The following is a 15,402-nucleotide window of genomic DNA, read 5'->3' as shown; positions in this document are numbered from 1 at the left end:
CTCCAGGACACTGCAGCCTCCCAGGGGAAGCAGCGGCGTCATAGACGTCAGATACAAGCAAGGGGAATCCTAAGGAAGGAAAGGGAAGGAGCCTGAAGTAGGAGAGAGGCCCTCCTGCATCTTCTGACAGCAGGATTCCAAAGATAAGGTTCTCAGATGCTGCTTCCCCCTGGTGGTAACCAGTTGCCCTGCAACTCTGAGACCACGTGATTTCAGGGAAAGGGCCCTCCCTGGAGGAGAACTGAAACTTAGGGTGGGGACTGTAGGAAGGGGTGGAGAGATACGGAAGCTGCCCAGCTGGGAGCTGAGCTGAGCTGAGCTGAGCTGAGGTCGGCTGAGCCCTGGAACTCCCTGCACAGCAGCTCAGGTAAGATTAACCAAAAATGGGTATCAGCTTGGGCCTAGGTTTGGAGAGCCTGGCCAGACTGGAGATGGTGGGTAGGGGCTTCTGGGGACGCCTCTGCTAGACTGAGGGATAGACAGCAGAAGGCCTGTGAGCTAGGGAGCTAGAAGTTTGTCCTGAGTGAAGACTGATCCGGGGCCCGTGTCCCAAGCCCTACAGGCCAAGGGCAGGAGGGCCTGCTATGGGGCTGTTTGGGGAAGAAGACTGCCCCATCTCCTGATTGTTTTCTTGCCTTCTGGCCCTGCCCACTTCCGCCCCAGCTCTGCCCCAGCCCCCAGCTCCCTGCCCCACCTGCTCCTGGGACAAGCACAGAGGAAGTTTGGGAAACATCAAAGGAGTTGTGAGGGTGGTGGGTGAAGAGGGCTGATGAGACATCTCAGAAGCAGCTACTGTAAACACTGGGGATCAAGATAGGACGTCTCACCTGGAGCAGGACACCAGGTGAACTCTCTTCCAAACAGTAGATTCCTGAAAAATATCAAGACAAATGCCTCGGATTTCCCTCCAGACGTCACAGTTGGGATGTTGAAAGTATTTTTGATACTTGCTAGTGATGGCAGAAATGAAACAATTCAACCCTAGAATTTTGAGATATGTCTGGAGGCAAAATAAAAATGGGATCTCCAGGGGCCTTGGCCAGAAGCCAACCCCAAGGGCCAGGGTCTCACTCTTCCCAAAGTGTCAGTTCCCCTGACATTTCTGTTGCTCTTATCCCCAGGATGGCATCAGGCAGGATGCGCTGCACCCGAAAGCTCCGGAACTGGGTGGTGGAGCAAGTGGAGAGCGGGCAATTCCCAGGAGTGTGCTGGGAGGATGCGGCCAAGACCATGTTCCGGATCCCATGGAAGCACGCAGGCAAGCAGGACTTCCGGGAGGACCAGGATGCCGCCTTTTTCAAGGTGAAAGGCCTGGAAACTGGCCTCTCGGAGGGAGGGATGGAGCACACGCTGGCGCTGTCACCCTGTAGGATGACAGATAAAGGGGAGATTGGAGGGTAAGACCAACCCCACGCAAGATAGAAAGGCAAAACTCAGCATGGATCTCATGGTGGCAACAGCTGAGCGTAAACCTAGCTTGAGCCCTTCTGTGCGAGCGCTCAGGCTGTACATCCATGAAGCCAGCCGGGTCAGTGGTCCATTACCAGTGATCTCTTCTTTACTGCTGCTGTCTTCTAGGCCTGGGCGGTATTCAAGGGGAAGTACAAGGAGGGGAACTCGGAAGGCCCTGCCATCTGGAAGACTCGTTTGCGCTGTGCTCTCAACAAAAGTTGTGAATTTGAGGAGGTTCCTGAGATTGGCCATAGGGATGGCGCTGAGCCCTACAAGGTGTACCGGCTGCTGCCATCAGGAACTGTCCCCGGTGGGTGTCCCTATGCCCCACCACTCCTAAAATCAGCAGCTGGGGGTGGAGTGTGGGGGGAAGGATGGAGTTCTGTGCCTCCCGGGAGGGTGGTGGGCCTCCCTCCAGGCCCCTCGTTCAGAGATCTGCTCTGTCCTTGGGAAGAAGGTCCCCTGCCCAGTCTTGCCCGTCCTTTCACTGCCTCCTGTCTTTCCCCTTCCTTTTGTGCCCACTTAAGGCTCTGACATTTGCCTCCCTCTCAACGTTCCACAGCTCAATCAGGGACCCAGAAATTACCATCAAAGCGACCCCACAGTTCTGCATTCTCTGAGAAGAAAGAGGAAGAGGTTACCACAAAGAACTGCATACTCAGCCCCTCCTTGCTCCAGGAGCCCCCTCAGAATGTGAGAGCAGGGGAGGGAACCGGGTGGGTCTGAGGGCAGAGCAGTGACTGGGGGCAAGGTGGGCCAACCACAGGAACTGTGTCTGCAGGAGACAGTGGAGACCAATGGGGGAGCTGGCCGTTTAGACTTCGGGAGCAGCGGAAGCAGCAGCAGCAGCAGCAACAGCCCTGAGCGTCAGGAAGGTACTGAGGACTCTGCCTCTTGTGTCATCCTCCACACCACACCATCTGGCCCTTGGACTCCCTGGTCCACTCTGAATGACCAGTACCTCTGCCTCCCTTCTAGGTGGGGACACAGCTGAGGCTCTTTTCCAGGGAGAATTGCTGTCCCTGGAGCTTCTGCCCCCTCCAGATTCAGGTACTTGGCATTTGTGACTCACCCCTGCCCCTGTCTCCCTTCATCATCCCAAGGCCATGCCTGTGTTATCTAATCTGTCAGGCCTTGCAGCCGGCTACCTGACCCAGAGGCACTGGTTTCTAGGCAGCATGCCTGCCAGATTCTAGACTCCACACAACTCACTTCTCAAAAATACCCCCTACACATTCTCTTCCCTGGAAATCCACTTTGAGATGTTGATTCTGTGGGTTAAGTAGAGGTCTGATCTCTGGGACCCTCTTGTAAACTGTAAGACCCTGGGCATTAAGGCCTCAGTGGAAACCTATGTATTAGCTCCTCTCCTGAGTGCTGGGAGCCAGGGAATTCCCATGGTGTAGTGGTAAAGAAACTGCCTGCAATCCAGGAGACCTGGGTTTGATCCCTGGATTGGGAAGATGCCCTAGAGAAGAAAATGGCAACCCACTCCAGTATTCTTGCCTGGAAAATCCCTTGGACAGAGGAGTCTGGAAGCCTACAGTCCATGGAGTTGCAAAGAGTCAGACACACACATAAGGGCTGGGAACGCATGAGTGGAAGACCCCCCCGGCTGCTGAGGGTTGGGGGATGAGGATAGGAAAGGCAAGGGTCTTCTCTGTCCTCAGAAGGTACGGCTGCTGCCCCTGCCTCACAGCTTGCCTAGTGCTCACCAGCCCTCATTTGGTCTCTCTCTGTGAGCCCCATGTTCCTCGCCAGCAAAATGAGGGTGTTGGATTTGCAAGGCGTCCCTCTTCATTTCTCCAGAACTTCCTGCCAGTCAGTGGGCCCCCGGGAGGGCACTGGTGCAGCTGGCCTTTCTCTGTCTTGCAGACTACTCGCTGCTGCTCACCTTCATCTACAACGGGCGTGTGGTGGGTGAGGCCCAGGTGCAGAGCCTAGACTGCCGCCTCGTGGCTGAGCCCTCAAGCTCCCAGTGCAGCATGGAGCAGGTGATATTTCCCAAACCCGACCCATGCGAGCCCGCCCAGCGCCTGCTGAGCCAGCTCCAGAGAGGGGTCCTGCTGGCCAGCAACTCCCGGGGCCTCTTTGTGCAGCGCCTCTGCCCCATCCCTATCTCCTGGAATGCGCCCCAGATGCCATCTGGCCCGGGTCCGCACCTGCTGCCCATCAACGAGTGCGTGGAGCTCTTCAGAACCAACTACTTCTGCAGAGGTGAGGCTGCTCCAGCCAAGCACCTGAGCCCTTTCCCCCACCTCCACTCCCCGCCTCTGGGCCGGCTGTCACCCTGTGCTCCCTCCAGCCAATCCCCCAGCACAGTCCAGGCCTGGCCCCTGCACTTGCGTGGCGCACATCCCAGGGCTCAGCCCTGGCAGCCCCGCTTCCTGGGCCAAGGCCACAGAAGATGAGGCCCAGGTGGAGCCCGGCACCATAATAGCGCATCTCAGGAGCGCCACCACATGGAAGCATACAGTAATTACAAGAAGGTGCGCTTTGCGCCACACCCCCCTCGCCCGCCAGACACACTCGCACAACGACCATCCACACTTGGGAGAGCTGCGCATGTCACATGTTCTCACCCACTGCTTGAGCTGCCCTCGGGTTCCCCCTCTCCCAACCGTGCTGAGAATTCCACTTCCTGCCTCCATTCAGCTCTCAACTGGACCTTGGGACTGGGGCCAGGAATATAGGGGACGCAGAGCGTCAGTGTGGAAGGGAGTGAACAGGCAACCAAGGTGTGGCATGGCTGTGTTAGCAGCCAGGGCTGCTGCCAAACGGACTCTGAACTCCCCCAGCAGAGGTTTCAGGGTGTGTGACGATCGGCTACCCCTGAAGGGAGCCCCTTTCCCTGTTTGTCCTCAGGTGAGTAGCAGTTTGGTTCCTAGCACAAGACAGCAGTGTCACCACCCCCGGGCTCCAGCTCTAGCCTTGTTCTCCGAGTGGCCCCATCACCATCCCTCTAACTCCGTAATGGGTTCCTCCTTTGTCCTTCCCTGCCTGGTGCCTTCTGTCTTCTCTTTCTTCCAACTCCTGGCCTTTTCTCTCTCAGACTTGGCCAGGTACTTCCAGGGCCTGGGGCCCCCACCCAAGTTTCAGGTGACACTCAATTTCTGGGAGGAGAACCCTGACCCCAGCCACACCTCACAGAGTCTGATTGCGGTCCAGGTGAGTCAGCAGAGCCTGCCTGCATGGGGGTGGTATGTTCCAGAGAAGGGCGTACTGGGAAGAAGCCCCGGAGTATAGCATCCGGCCCTGTGGTGCCCACAGACCCCTCTCCCACTTCTCTGCACAGATGGAGCAGGCCTTTGCCCGACGTATGCTGAAGGAGACCCCAGAGGAGCAGGCGGCCACCCTGTCTCTGCTGCAGAGCCTGCAGGACCCGCTGCCTTCTCTCCTCTCTATCCCGCCGGTCTTCTTTGAGACAGCCTCAGCCTCCTTGCTGTCGACCTGCCTCCCCCAGTGAGCGTTCTCATTGGTGGCCTGTGGTGACTTTGTCCCTCAGCTCCTCATGGACACCGATTGGTGGGAAACTCAAGAATAACTTTTTTTTTTTTTTCAATTTTGTGATATACCCTCTTTCATCTCTGAGGAACTGAACAGGCAAGTCCAAATGGTGTGAACTCAGTGGGCCCTTCCCTCCGCCCCCAACCCTAAAACCTAGCACTTTATATTTTTGTCTTAGATCTTCACTAAGGATTTAAAATAAAATGTTACTGAAAAAGGACTCCTCGTTGGATTCATTGAGAGAAGAAGGCAGCAGGATCACAGGGAGATGGTGGAGATGTCGCCTGAGAGCAGGGTTCCCAGGGTCTCTTCCTGCTGGTGTCTCTGGGCCCCTCTACCCTGATCCACTCACAGTTTCTGGCAAGGGAGTTGTCCAGGCTCTGTGGGTTCTGGGCCCAGCTCTCTGTATTCTCCGGGCAACCAAGACTGGAGGGAGGGTTGGGGTCAGCCACCAAGAAGGGCTCTGAGCCACCTTCTCTCATGGGAAAGTCCAGTGTCCACAGCCTGTGGCTAGAGGCCTCTGATTCGGCCCATGGTTGAACTCCTACCTGGAAGCCTCAATGAACAGACCTGAAACCATGAGCTCGAGGCCCTCGGGCCTGGCATGGGAGGACATCAGAGGGACGAGGGGCTGAGCCTCCCTTGCCCAAGGCGGATCAGGTCCTGGGGCCTCTCTCCCAGTGTCTGCGGCACTGTCACCCTAACTGAAAGTTGCTGCCACGCTGGTCTCCTTACTCCGCCTGAGCCCCACGTCGGACGGCCTAACCTAGACTGCCATGTCAGCAGCGCTCTATTTGCGGGGATCCCAGGGGCCCAAATCCACCAACACCTCTCTCCCTTACCTCGTGTTTATCTTGCTCCCAAATTGGAAGTTCTTCCCAAGGCCAGCGGTCCTCCTATCTCTCTGGACGTTCACCTTCACCAAACTAGTTCACCACTTACCCAACTGCCATAGCCACCACTTCCCCCCTCCCCATACAGGACACCAGATGGGCAGAGCAGGAACCTTCCAAACCAGCTCCTTCCTGTGATGTCACTTATATAAGCTTTGAGTGGTCCAGCTACATCGTGAAGTCTAGATAGACGTCTGGCTTCTTGAGGAAGTCCTTACTGTCTCACCTGACAAACGTCAGCGCTGCTTTGGAGCCGTCCCGCCTCCTTGGACCTTTCTTGTCCCTCCTGAGACAGGCACCTGCATAGGCAGTGAGGAAGTCGCGTGCTGAGTGCGCAGAGGCACAGGCCCTTTACTTCCTGTTCTGTCATACCCCACCTCCAACCCATCAGCTGGTTCTAGCATCCCTTTCAGAATTCTCTCCAGAATCTGGCCTCTGCTTCCCTCGCTAAGACTGATTGTTCAACCACTGTTATCTCACACACCTCTTCTTTCCGCTTCCTTCCACATCTTTTCTGCTCCCTCTCTTGTTCACCATCAGTCCATTCTCAACACAGAAGAGATCCTAACACATAAATCTCATCATGTCACTCCTCTGCTCAAAGCTCTCCAATAGTTTTCTGTTCACTCAGGGAAGAGCCCAAATCCTTTCCTTGGCCTCCAAGGCAGTGTGACTCCTATCCACCTTTCTAACCTCACCCCTTGCCATTCTTAGTCACTTTGCTCTAGGCTCCTTGAATCCGCCAAACACATTTCTGCCTCAGGACCTCTGTGCTTGCTAAGTTGTTTTTTTTTGTCAGAAACACTCTTCTTTCAGGTAAGCACACTGGCTTTACCCCTTCTCTTCAGAGAGCTTCCCGGAGCACCTGGCCCAAATAGCACCCCTCACTATTCCAATTAGGCTGCCTCATTTTTCTTCACAGCACAGATTATGACCTCATACGTTTCTATTTGTCTATTTGGTTATCATCACTCCTTTCCTATTCCTTGAGAACAGGGACTTATTTTGTTCATTACTACACCCTCAGTGCCTGAAGGACTGCCTGATACATGGTAGGCATGTAATAAATATTTGTTAAGTGAATGAACAAATTACTGTATCCCTTACCTCTTAAATTAGGTTATAAGTGCCTTCCTTAAAGGCAGGTACCCCCAAATTTATCATATGTGTGCCCCAGTGTTAACCCTTAGGAACATTGGCAATATATGATCAAAACAATTTGTAAGTATCATGTAGAAACCAGTTTAGCCAGGCACCATGGAAGGACTGAGAGCACTGGAATTCAGAAGTGTCGAGCTCCCAACCAGGCTGCCACTACAGAGCTGTGTGGTCTGGCAGAAACGGTCTGTATGGGCCTCTGTTTTCTCACTATGAAGACAAGTCTTGGACTAGATTTTGGAATCCCATTCAGCCTTAATATTCAGTGGTTGTAAATTTAGGGCAATTGTGCATTCATTTGACAAATATTTGCTATGTTTCAGGCACTAAAGGAAAAAACAAGACCCCAATCTTAAGAGTTCCTGGATTGAAGGAACAAATGAAATAGGGTTAGTTTGGCTCTAATCAGAGCTGAGTTTTTTTTAAATTGAACTACAGTTGATTAACTATTGTTTTAGTTTCAAAAGTACTAAACAAAGTGGTTCAGTTATGTACATTTTTTTTCAGATGATTTCCATTATAGATTATTATTGCAAGATACTGAATATAGTTCTGCTATGCAGTAAGTCCTTGTTTCTTTTATATACAGTAGTGTGTATCTGCTAATCCCACAATCCTAATTCATCCCTTCCTCCCCTTCCCCCTTTGGTAACCATAAGTTTGTTTTCTATGTCTGTGAGTCTATTCCTGTTTTGTAAATAAGTTCATTTGTATTCTTTTTTAGATTCCACATATGAGTGATATCATATAATATTTGTATTTCTCTGACTTCACTTAGATAATTTCTAGGTCCATCCATGTTGCTGCAAAAGGCATTTTTCATTCTTTTTTATGGCTGAGTAATATTCCATTGTATACGTGTATATACATATACCCCACATCTTCATCTGTTGATGGACACTTAGATTGCTTCCATGTCTTGCCTATTGCAAATAATGCTGTGAACATTGGGGTATGTGCTTTTCAAATTAAACTTTTTGTCTTTTTTTGAAATATGCTCAGAAGTGGGATTGCTGGATCATATGGTAACTCTATTTTCAGTTTTAATCGCCATACTGTTTTCCACTATGGCTGCACCAATTTACATTCCCACCAATAGTGTAGGAGGGTTCCCTTTACTCTACACCCTCTCCAGCACTTATTATTTGTAGACTTTTCAGTTATGACCATTCTGATCCATGGAAGGTGATACTTCACGGTGGTTTTGATTTGCATTTCTCTGATAATGTTGAGCAAAGTTTCATGCGCCTGTTAGCCATCAGTATATCTTCTTTAGAGAAATGTCTATTTAGATCTTCTGCCCATTTAAAAAATATTTCTAAATTTTTGTTTATTTTTGGCTGTGCTGGGTCTTATTGCTGCGAGCAGGCTTTCTCTAGTTGCAGTGAGTGGGGAGCTCCCTTTTGCAGTGCATGGGCCTCTCATTGCAGTGACTTCTCTTGTCGAGGAGCACAGGTTCTAGGGCTCATCGGCTCAGCAGTGGCGCATGGGCTCAGTAGTTGTGGTGAGTGGGCTTAGTTGCTCCACAGCATGTGGGATCTTTCCAGACCAAGCATGGAGCCCATGTACCCTGACCACTGCACCACCAGAGCAGTCCCCTTTTGCCCATTTTTTGATCGGATTGTTTTTCCGATACTGAGTTGTATGAGCTGTTTATATACTTTGGAAATTACGCCTGTGTTGGTCACATCGTTTGCAAATGTTTCTTCCCATTCTGTAGGCTTTTCCCCTTTTGTTTATGGTTTCCTTTGCTGTTCAGAAGCTTCTAAATTCCATTAGGTTCCATTTGTTTATTTGGGGGTTTAATTTCTTTTGCCTTGGAAGACTGATCTAAGAAAATATAGCTCCAATTTATGTCTGACAATGTTTTGCCTCTCTTCTCTTCCAGGAGTTTTATGGTGTCATGTCTTATTTAAGTATTTAAGCCATTTTGAGTTTATTTTTGTGTATGGTGTGAAAAGCTGAGCCTTACAGACAGAAGCACACCCTGGAGTCAAGGCTGAAAAGTGCACTCTAGACCAAAGAAATGACTGTGCAGGCAGGAGGCATGGGGAAAGGAGTATTCGCAACTACAGCCACACAATTTACAGCACACAAACAGTTGTTTGAGACAAACAGCTTTTGCTATGCTGATAAATATGCCCTACGTCCAGCAAAACTAAGGTCTCAGCCAGGAGAACATTCACACCTGGGAAACAGCCAGGAGAGGAATGCCTACCACCTAAGCTGTTCAAGTTTAGGAAGGGACTTGGCAAGACCCTCGCTGCTTGTGAGATCTCTCTTCCCCATCGACCTGTGGTGGCTCCAAAGCCACCTCACACCCGTTCGCCATAGGCCTTAGGCTGGGCATAAAAGTAGACCAACCACTCGCTGCGCTGTGGGATTCGGAAAAAGGGTAAGGTCTAACTGCAAGTCAGGCGCCCTAAACAGGGCCTGACGATTGCCCTTGGCATGACGCAACCTCCTCCTCTAGTTGAAGCACCTTGTTACCAGGCTCGGTGCTCGGAGTCTCCTCCCTACTCATTGGTCCATGGGGAAGCACTCCCGAGGTACCCCTGTTACCCGGCGAGGATGAGAGCCCATTGGTCCAGACCCCTCACAATCCCTCCCCCCTCCCCCCACCGCCTGCAGGGTTCGTCCCATTGGTTCGCTGCCTGCCTCAGGAGCCGCCTGTTGCCTGGACTAGGCTACTTAGCGCCCCGAACGAGCGCCCCCAAGTTGACCCTGTTCCCCATTGGCTGCTCTGGAGAGCGCGCCATCTAATGAGGAGTAAAGTGCAAAGCACCAGAGCACGCGCTCCCCGCGGTGGGATCTGGGCTGCAGGAGCGGGACCGGCAGCAGCCGAAGCTGCGCAACAGTCAGCTGCCGGGCCTATCTGCAGAGGACACCCGTTCTCCCTCGGACCCGGCCTGGGTTGTAGCTTGGACGGTCTTCCTTCGCGAATCTTTGCATCTCCAACCTGGAATCCAACCTGCAAGGCTCCCGTAAGTTCGAAGCACCTACGTGGTGTGCAGACTGGCTCAGGGCTCACGTGTATCCAGTATGTGTCTCCATTTACTTATCCCCTTAATCATTTATCCACCCACAGTTCATTGGTTCCTGTATTTGGCATTCTGGTCCACACTACCGGTCCACATCCTTCTCTCCAACGGTTTGGGAAATTCTGTACCCTGAAGAATTTGGATTGAGATCTGAACGGAAGTGGTGTAGACTAGGGTAAAACCCTCGAGGGACCATGTTCTATTATCCCAATGTGCTTCAGCGCCACACCGGCTGCTTCGCCACCATCTGGTAAGGGCGGGCCTGGCCAGGGTAGGTGCTCTGGGAGGGACACCCAGGGGTCCCAACCTGAGGGCTCCCCCTCCATCTACGCCCCTCATTCTTCTTCCAGGCTGGCAGCGACGCGGGGCTGCCGGTTGGTGAAGCGCGAATACCTGAAGGTGAATGTGGTGAAGACCTGGTAAGGCCCAGGAAAGAGTGGCCCAGGGCTGGGGTGGGTTAGGGGATGCATTGGGCTGGGCAAGGCTGTAGGTCTTTGGCGCAGCGGTGATGGGGTGCATTGTTTCCCCAGCGAGGAAATCCTGAATTACGTGCTGGTGCGAGTTCAGCCCCCGCTGCCGGGCGCACCGCGGCCCCGCTTCTCGCTCTACCTCTCAGCGCAGCTCCAGATTGGCGTCATCCGCGTCTACTCTCAACAATGCCAGTACCTTGTAGGTAAGGCTGGAAGGCCTGGATGTAGGGCAGTGCCGCGTGGTCCTCCCCTGGGCGGGCACTGTAGCTTGCCCTCCCTCACCGCAGAAGACATCCAGCACATCCTGGAGCGCCTGCACCGGGCACAGCTGCAGATCCGCATTGATATGGTGGAGACTGACCTGTGAGTGCATCCCTGGGGCTGGGACCACCCGGTCTTTGGAAGGGAACTTGGCCTCAGTCCTTGACAGCCCACTGCCTCCCTCAGACCCAGCCTGCTGCTGCCTGACCACCTGGCCAGGATGGAGACTCTGGAAGATGCTCCAGACCCCTTTTTTGGGATGATGTCTGTGGATCCCATGCTGCCTGACCCCTTTGATATCCCTCAGGTAGGTCTCCTGCCCGTCGGACAGCTCAGACTGATGAGCTGACAGTGCAGCGGGGGGTGCTCTTTCTGCGCCAGTCTAGCACCAGGGTTGGGGGGTGCAGGTGGGGGCCTGCTCCAGCTCTGCCCCACAGGAGTCAGTGCAGGGCACCTGTCATGGTGGGCCTATCCAGACAAGCCTGCTGCACTTACCTATTCAGGACCAACCTAGAGGCAGCTTTTGTCTTCACACCACCCCTAGAGCCGAGGCCCCAGTCCAGGCCCTCCATGTCCCTCGGCACTGGGTTTTCCATGTCCTTGTCCATCCACTCCTAACACCCCTACAGCTTAGACAAGCTTCTGTTGAAGTGTAGTTGATTGACAGCATTGTGCTTGTTTCAGCAGCACAGCATTCTTTGTGCTGGCTTTTGCTGGGGTCATACACAAACTTGTCTCCCCACTAGACAGTATCCTCAAGGATCTTTTGTTTCCTCTGTCCCTGACAACACTTGACCCCAGGATGCAGTACTTCTTTCACACAGTGACCCAGGCTAGATGATTGGGCGGGGGTAGGAAATGGGAGGAAGGGGAGCTGGATGGTGAGTGGGTTCACCCTGCATGCTGCTGTTAGTGCCACAGGATTAGGCATAAAGGGGTGTCACTGTCCATTGTCTGAATAAGGTTGTGAAAGTGGGGGAGCAGGGCACTGAAGCTGAATCTGGTCTTTTGTTCCCATCCCTTCCCAAAGGTTCGACACCTTCTAGAGGCCGTGACCCTAGAGAGAGTTCCTGAAGAGATCCCTCCTGAAGTCCCCGCAGAGCCTCGGGAGCCAGGTGAGCAGAGACCCTTCTGGTGAGAGGCAGACCAACGCACAAAGGCTGAAGAAATAACTATTTTTGAGCTTCTTTCAGGAGCAAGGCCTTGGGAGGGGCACTACAAGATTCTTACGAGCTTGGAATTATTATGCCCATTTTACAGATGAGGAAAGTGAAGCCCATAGTGGTTAAGCAATGTGCCTTGGGTCAGACTGCCAGTGACTGGCCAGGGCCTGACTAGAACCCAGGTTGGCTTGACTCTAGAGTCTGTTTTTGCTTTACACACATGGGTGTGGGGACTTGAAACAGAGGCTGGTGTGACTTCCCTCCCCCTCCAGAAAGGATTCGGGTCATTCCCGAAGCCATCACGATCCAGGAGGCGGAGCCCATACGTATGCTGCGGATCGAGGTGAGCTGCCCCCTGCACAGAGCCCAAGGCCGAGTCCTGCGTCTGATGGCCCAGGTCCCCTGTACCCGCTCCTTCTGCCCCTAGAGTCCTTCTTGCCTCCGTTTCTCTACCCCTCCCCCCGATGCCCGAGTACCCACAGGCTTCCTCAGCCTGGCCTGGCCCTGCGGCATGTCTCTCAGACAGAAATAAAATGGTCAGCTCTCCTGACAGGGTGAACTGGAACTCCCAGAAGTCAGCCGCCGAGTCTTGGACCTGCTGATTGCTGAGGAGGATGAAGCCATCTTGTTAGAGGAACGTCGGCTAGGTAGGACCCACCTGGCGGTGGACGGTCAGACCCCAGGCGCTGGCCATCTGGGCCGGGCAATGTTCACATCTCTTCTGTGTTCTAAGCTTGATCCTCTCTTCGCAGAATTGAGAGAGGAGCCCCGGGCCCCAGAGGAGGAGATCACAGTTCCCCCACCCTCACCTTCAGCTCTTGTAGGGTAAGGGGAGGAGCCCCAGGCCAGGTAGGGGTCAGTGCTGGGAGGGTATTTTCATCCTCTTGCCCATTTCCCTTCAGGGTGGAGGAGGCAGCAGAGCCACTTCCCAGCCAGGTCCTGGCCCCGGAGGAGCTGAAGCCGGTAGGCTGGGAGCCAGAGGTCCCACTTCCTGGTGAGTACCCACTAAACCGGGGTCTTTCCTCGGGGTCCCGGCACAGCTGCTGCAGACAACGCCCTGTAATCCAGCTTGCCGAAGGGAGGACCCTCTAGCTTCTCACCTGGTTGGCTCTGAGGGCAAAGGGTGTGGACCTAGACTGTTGTTGCAGAGGTGACGCCCCCGCCGGAGCTGCGTCTGCCACCCGTCCCAGTCAGCCCTGAGGTGAGTGCTGCCCCTCCACACTGCCTCTGCCAGAGCTCCTCACCCATTTTCAGTCTCCTCAAGGCCCCTGCTGGCTTCCACAGGCCTTTGTGCAAGTTTGTACAAGGTAGCCTGGCCCACACCCTGCACTTCCCAGATGGGAACCTCATACAGTGGGGGCTGCACCCACTCCGAGTCCCCACCCAAGCCCATCGCGAGGGCACCTCTAGGGATTGGGAGTGTAGGGCCTATTTACAGTCCATCAGGACCTCAGGAGAGAGTAATGGGTAGCCTTGCCCGCACCTCCCCTCCCCATTCAGTGGAGGAGGCCCCCAGTCTCCCCACCTCCCAGGGGCCCACCAGCTCGCCGTCGCCGCCGCCAGTTACTATTTTGGGACAAAGAGACTCAGATCTCCCGGAAGGAATTCCAGGAACAACTGCAAACCAGAGCCCACTGCAGGGAGTGTGTGAGTACCCCAGGCTCTGGAGGGATGGAGGGAGGCAGGTGCATGCTGGGCCATCTAAACTCCTGGGGGAATCTTGAGAACAGTCCCCCAAATGCATGGGTTGGGGAACTGCCCACACACCACTTCGTGACCCTGCCTAGCACATCCAAGGGCATCAGATGAAAATCATTTTAACAATGAGCAGAGCAGGCAGGTGCACGAGCCTGAAAAGAGCTGGAAGGCCAGAGGCCTTGGAACGAGGCATTACAGGTGAAGGGCCATGGCTCCTTCCTAACCGTTTTCTGGCCTTCTCTGCACACAGCCAATGGTGCAGCCTCCTGAGAGGATGATCAGGACCCCTGTGGAGCTGTTCCGAAACCCGACTTACTGTGAGGAGTGATGGGAGCTGGTGTAGGGGATCCTCCACACCCCTATTCCTCACACCTCAACCCCCTCCCTGCTGCCCCTCTCCTCAGCTGGCTGGCTACCCCCAGAACTGCTGGCTTTCTGGACCCACTGTGCCCAGCCACCTCCAAGGGCACTAAGGCGAAGGCTGCCTGAGGAGCTAGAGGAGGCTGAGAGGGAGGCAGCGGCTGAGGAGGAAAGGAGAAAGGCTGAGACTCCGAGCGATATTGAGGTAGCGGCCCCCTCAGTCCCTCCTGGAGCCCCATCTCCTCTGACTGAAGTCCCACAGGCTGCCTTCTGCCCACATGAGCCAACGGGCCTGCCTTACCCCTGGCCCAGCTGTGATGCTTGGGGCCTTAGCTCTCTTTCTCTCATCCCCAGGTCCTGAGGGAGGCCCTGGAGCCCAGTGGGCCCCTCATGGTATCTTCTGGTAAGTACCTGGAGAAGGGGCAATGGAGACCACCACTCTAACCACTGTCCCAGGAAAGTGGAGCCCCAGCTGCTGACAGTTCTTGTCAGTGCATTTAACATAAGGACTCACAGACTGATTATCTTCATTCCCCTCCCTGCCAAGTGCTGTTAATAAGTCACTGCCCGCTGTGGCACCCAGCTGGGCCAGGTGACCCCAAATCCAACTGCTCAGATGCAAACAGACCCGCTCAGAACACTCCCTTTTCCCTGACAGAACTCTCCCTGGAAGTAGCTGAGGAGGAGAAGTCCCGCATCAGCCTCGTGCCCCCGGAAGAGCGGTGGTGAGCAGCGGCCTGCCTGCAGCCCTGGCCAGGAGGGGGAAGCAGTGGGATGGGGCTGTCAGCACCACCTCCTCCCCTGCTCCGCCCAACTCCCGTGTTTTTCTAGGGCCTGGGTGGAGGCAGAGCAGCCAGAGGCCCCTGCGCTGCCTGTGGTGCCTGAGCTCCCTGAGGTGCCCGTGGAGCTGCCTGAGGAGCTGCCCCCAGAGCCCGAGCTGCTCTCCCTGGAGGCTGTGCACAGGTACTAGGAAGGACGCCCCTCCACGGGTGGCCAGGCTGCGGCCTCACCTGACGGTTCTTGGTTCTTGACCACAGGGCAGTGGCGCGGGAGATGCAGGCCGACAGGGAGCCCGACTTCAGCAGCCTGGTGCCACCTCTCAGCCCCCGCAGGATGGCCGCTCGCGTCTTCTACCTGCTCCTAGGTGAGTGAGGAGCGTGTGTGCCCACGTGGAGGGTGGGGAGCGGACACATGGGCCAGAGGCTGTGGTAGCAGCTCCTCTGATCAGCCCCCTTCTCTGTTGACCAGTGCTTGCCGCGCAGCAGATCCTTCGTGTGAAACAAGAGGAGCCATATGGGCGCCTCCTGATCCAGCCAGGGCCCCGATTCCACGACAGTTAAGAGCCAATTTACAAAGCTGCCAGGCAACCAACTACATTACACTGTGGCCTTCTGAACGT

The 15,402-nt window shown here is 54.5% G+C and overlaps 2 protein-coding genes across 3 annotated transcripts; both read left to right on the top strand.

The window, feature by feature from the left end:
* The first annotated feature begins 284 nt into the window (after window positions 1-284).
* Window positions 285-5,165, top strand: IRF9 (interferon regulatory factor 9). Of its 2 annotated transcripts, XM_052646790.1 has the most exons (10): window positions 285-367; window positions 1,122-1,302; window positions 1,579-1,762; window positions 2,015-2,145; window positions 2,234-2,327; window positions 2,431-2,502; window positions 3,328-3,446; window positions 3,591-3,669; window positions 4,505-4,620; window positions 4,748-5,165. In XM_052646790.1, the coding sequence occupies exons 2-10, from the start codon at window positions 1,123-1,125 to the stop codon at window positions 4,916-4,918; spliced, it is 1,146 nt and encodes a 381-aa protein (XP_052502750.1). In that variant the 5' UTR covers window positions 285-367; window position 1,122; the 3' UTR covers window positions 4,919-5,165. The 2 variants fall into 2 exon arrangements, with proteins under 2 accessions (XP_052502750.1, XP_052502749.1); XM_052646789.1 differs by lacking the exon at window positions 285-367 and having other exon boundaries at window positions 997-1,302; window positions 3,328-3,669.
* Window positions 5,166-10,245: 5,080 nt separating this feature from the next.
* REC8 (REC8 meiotic recombination protein) lies at window positions 10,246-15,343 on the top strand. The gene is made up of 19 exons (XM_052647117.1): window positions 10,246-10,301; window positions 10,402-10,470; window positions 10,582-10,724; window positions 10,809-10,884; window positions 10,969-11,089; window positions 11,813-11,897; window positions 12,218-12,288; window positions 12,499-12,616; window positions 12,698-12,770; window positions 12,848-12,939; window positions 13,094-13,146; window positions 13,446-13,592; window positions 13,894-13,960; window positions 14,048-14,208; window positions 14,358-14,406; window positions 14,662-14,728; window positions 14,835-14,966; window positions 15,041-15,147; window positions 15,252-15,343. The coding sequence occupies exons 1-19, from the start codon at window positions 10,246-10,248 to the stop codon at window positions 15,341-15,343; spliced, it is 1,779 nt and encodes a 592-aa protein (XP_052503077.1).
* The last annotated feature ends 59 nt before the right edge of the window (window positions 15,344-15,402 follow it).

Source organism: Budorcas taxicolor, chromosome 10, assembly GCF_023091745.1.
Source record: "Budorcas taxicolor isolate Tak-1 chromosome 10, Takin1.1, whole genome shotgun sequence".
In the NCBI taxonomy this organism is placed as follows: Eukaryota; Metazoa; Chordata; class Mammalia; order Artiodactyla; family Bovidae; genus Budorcas; species Budorcas taxicolor.
Note: the sequence above shows the minus strand (reverse complement) of the source record. Positions and strands in the feature narration are given on the sequence as shown.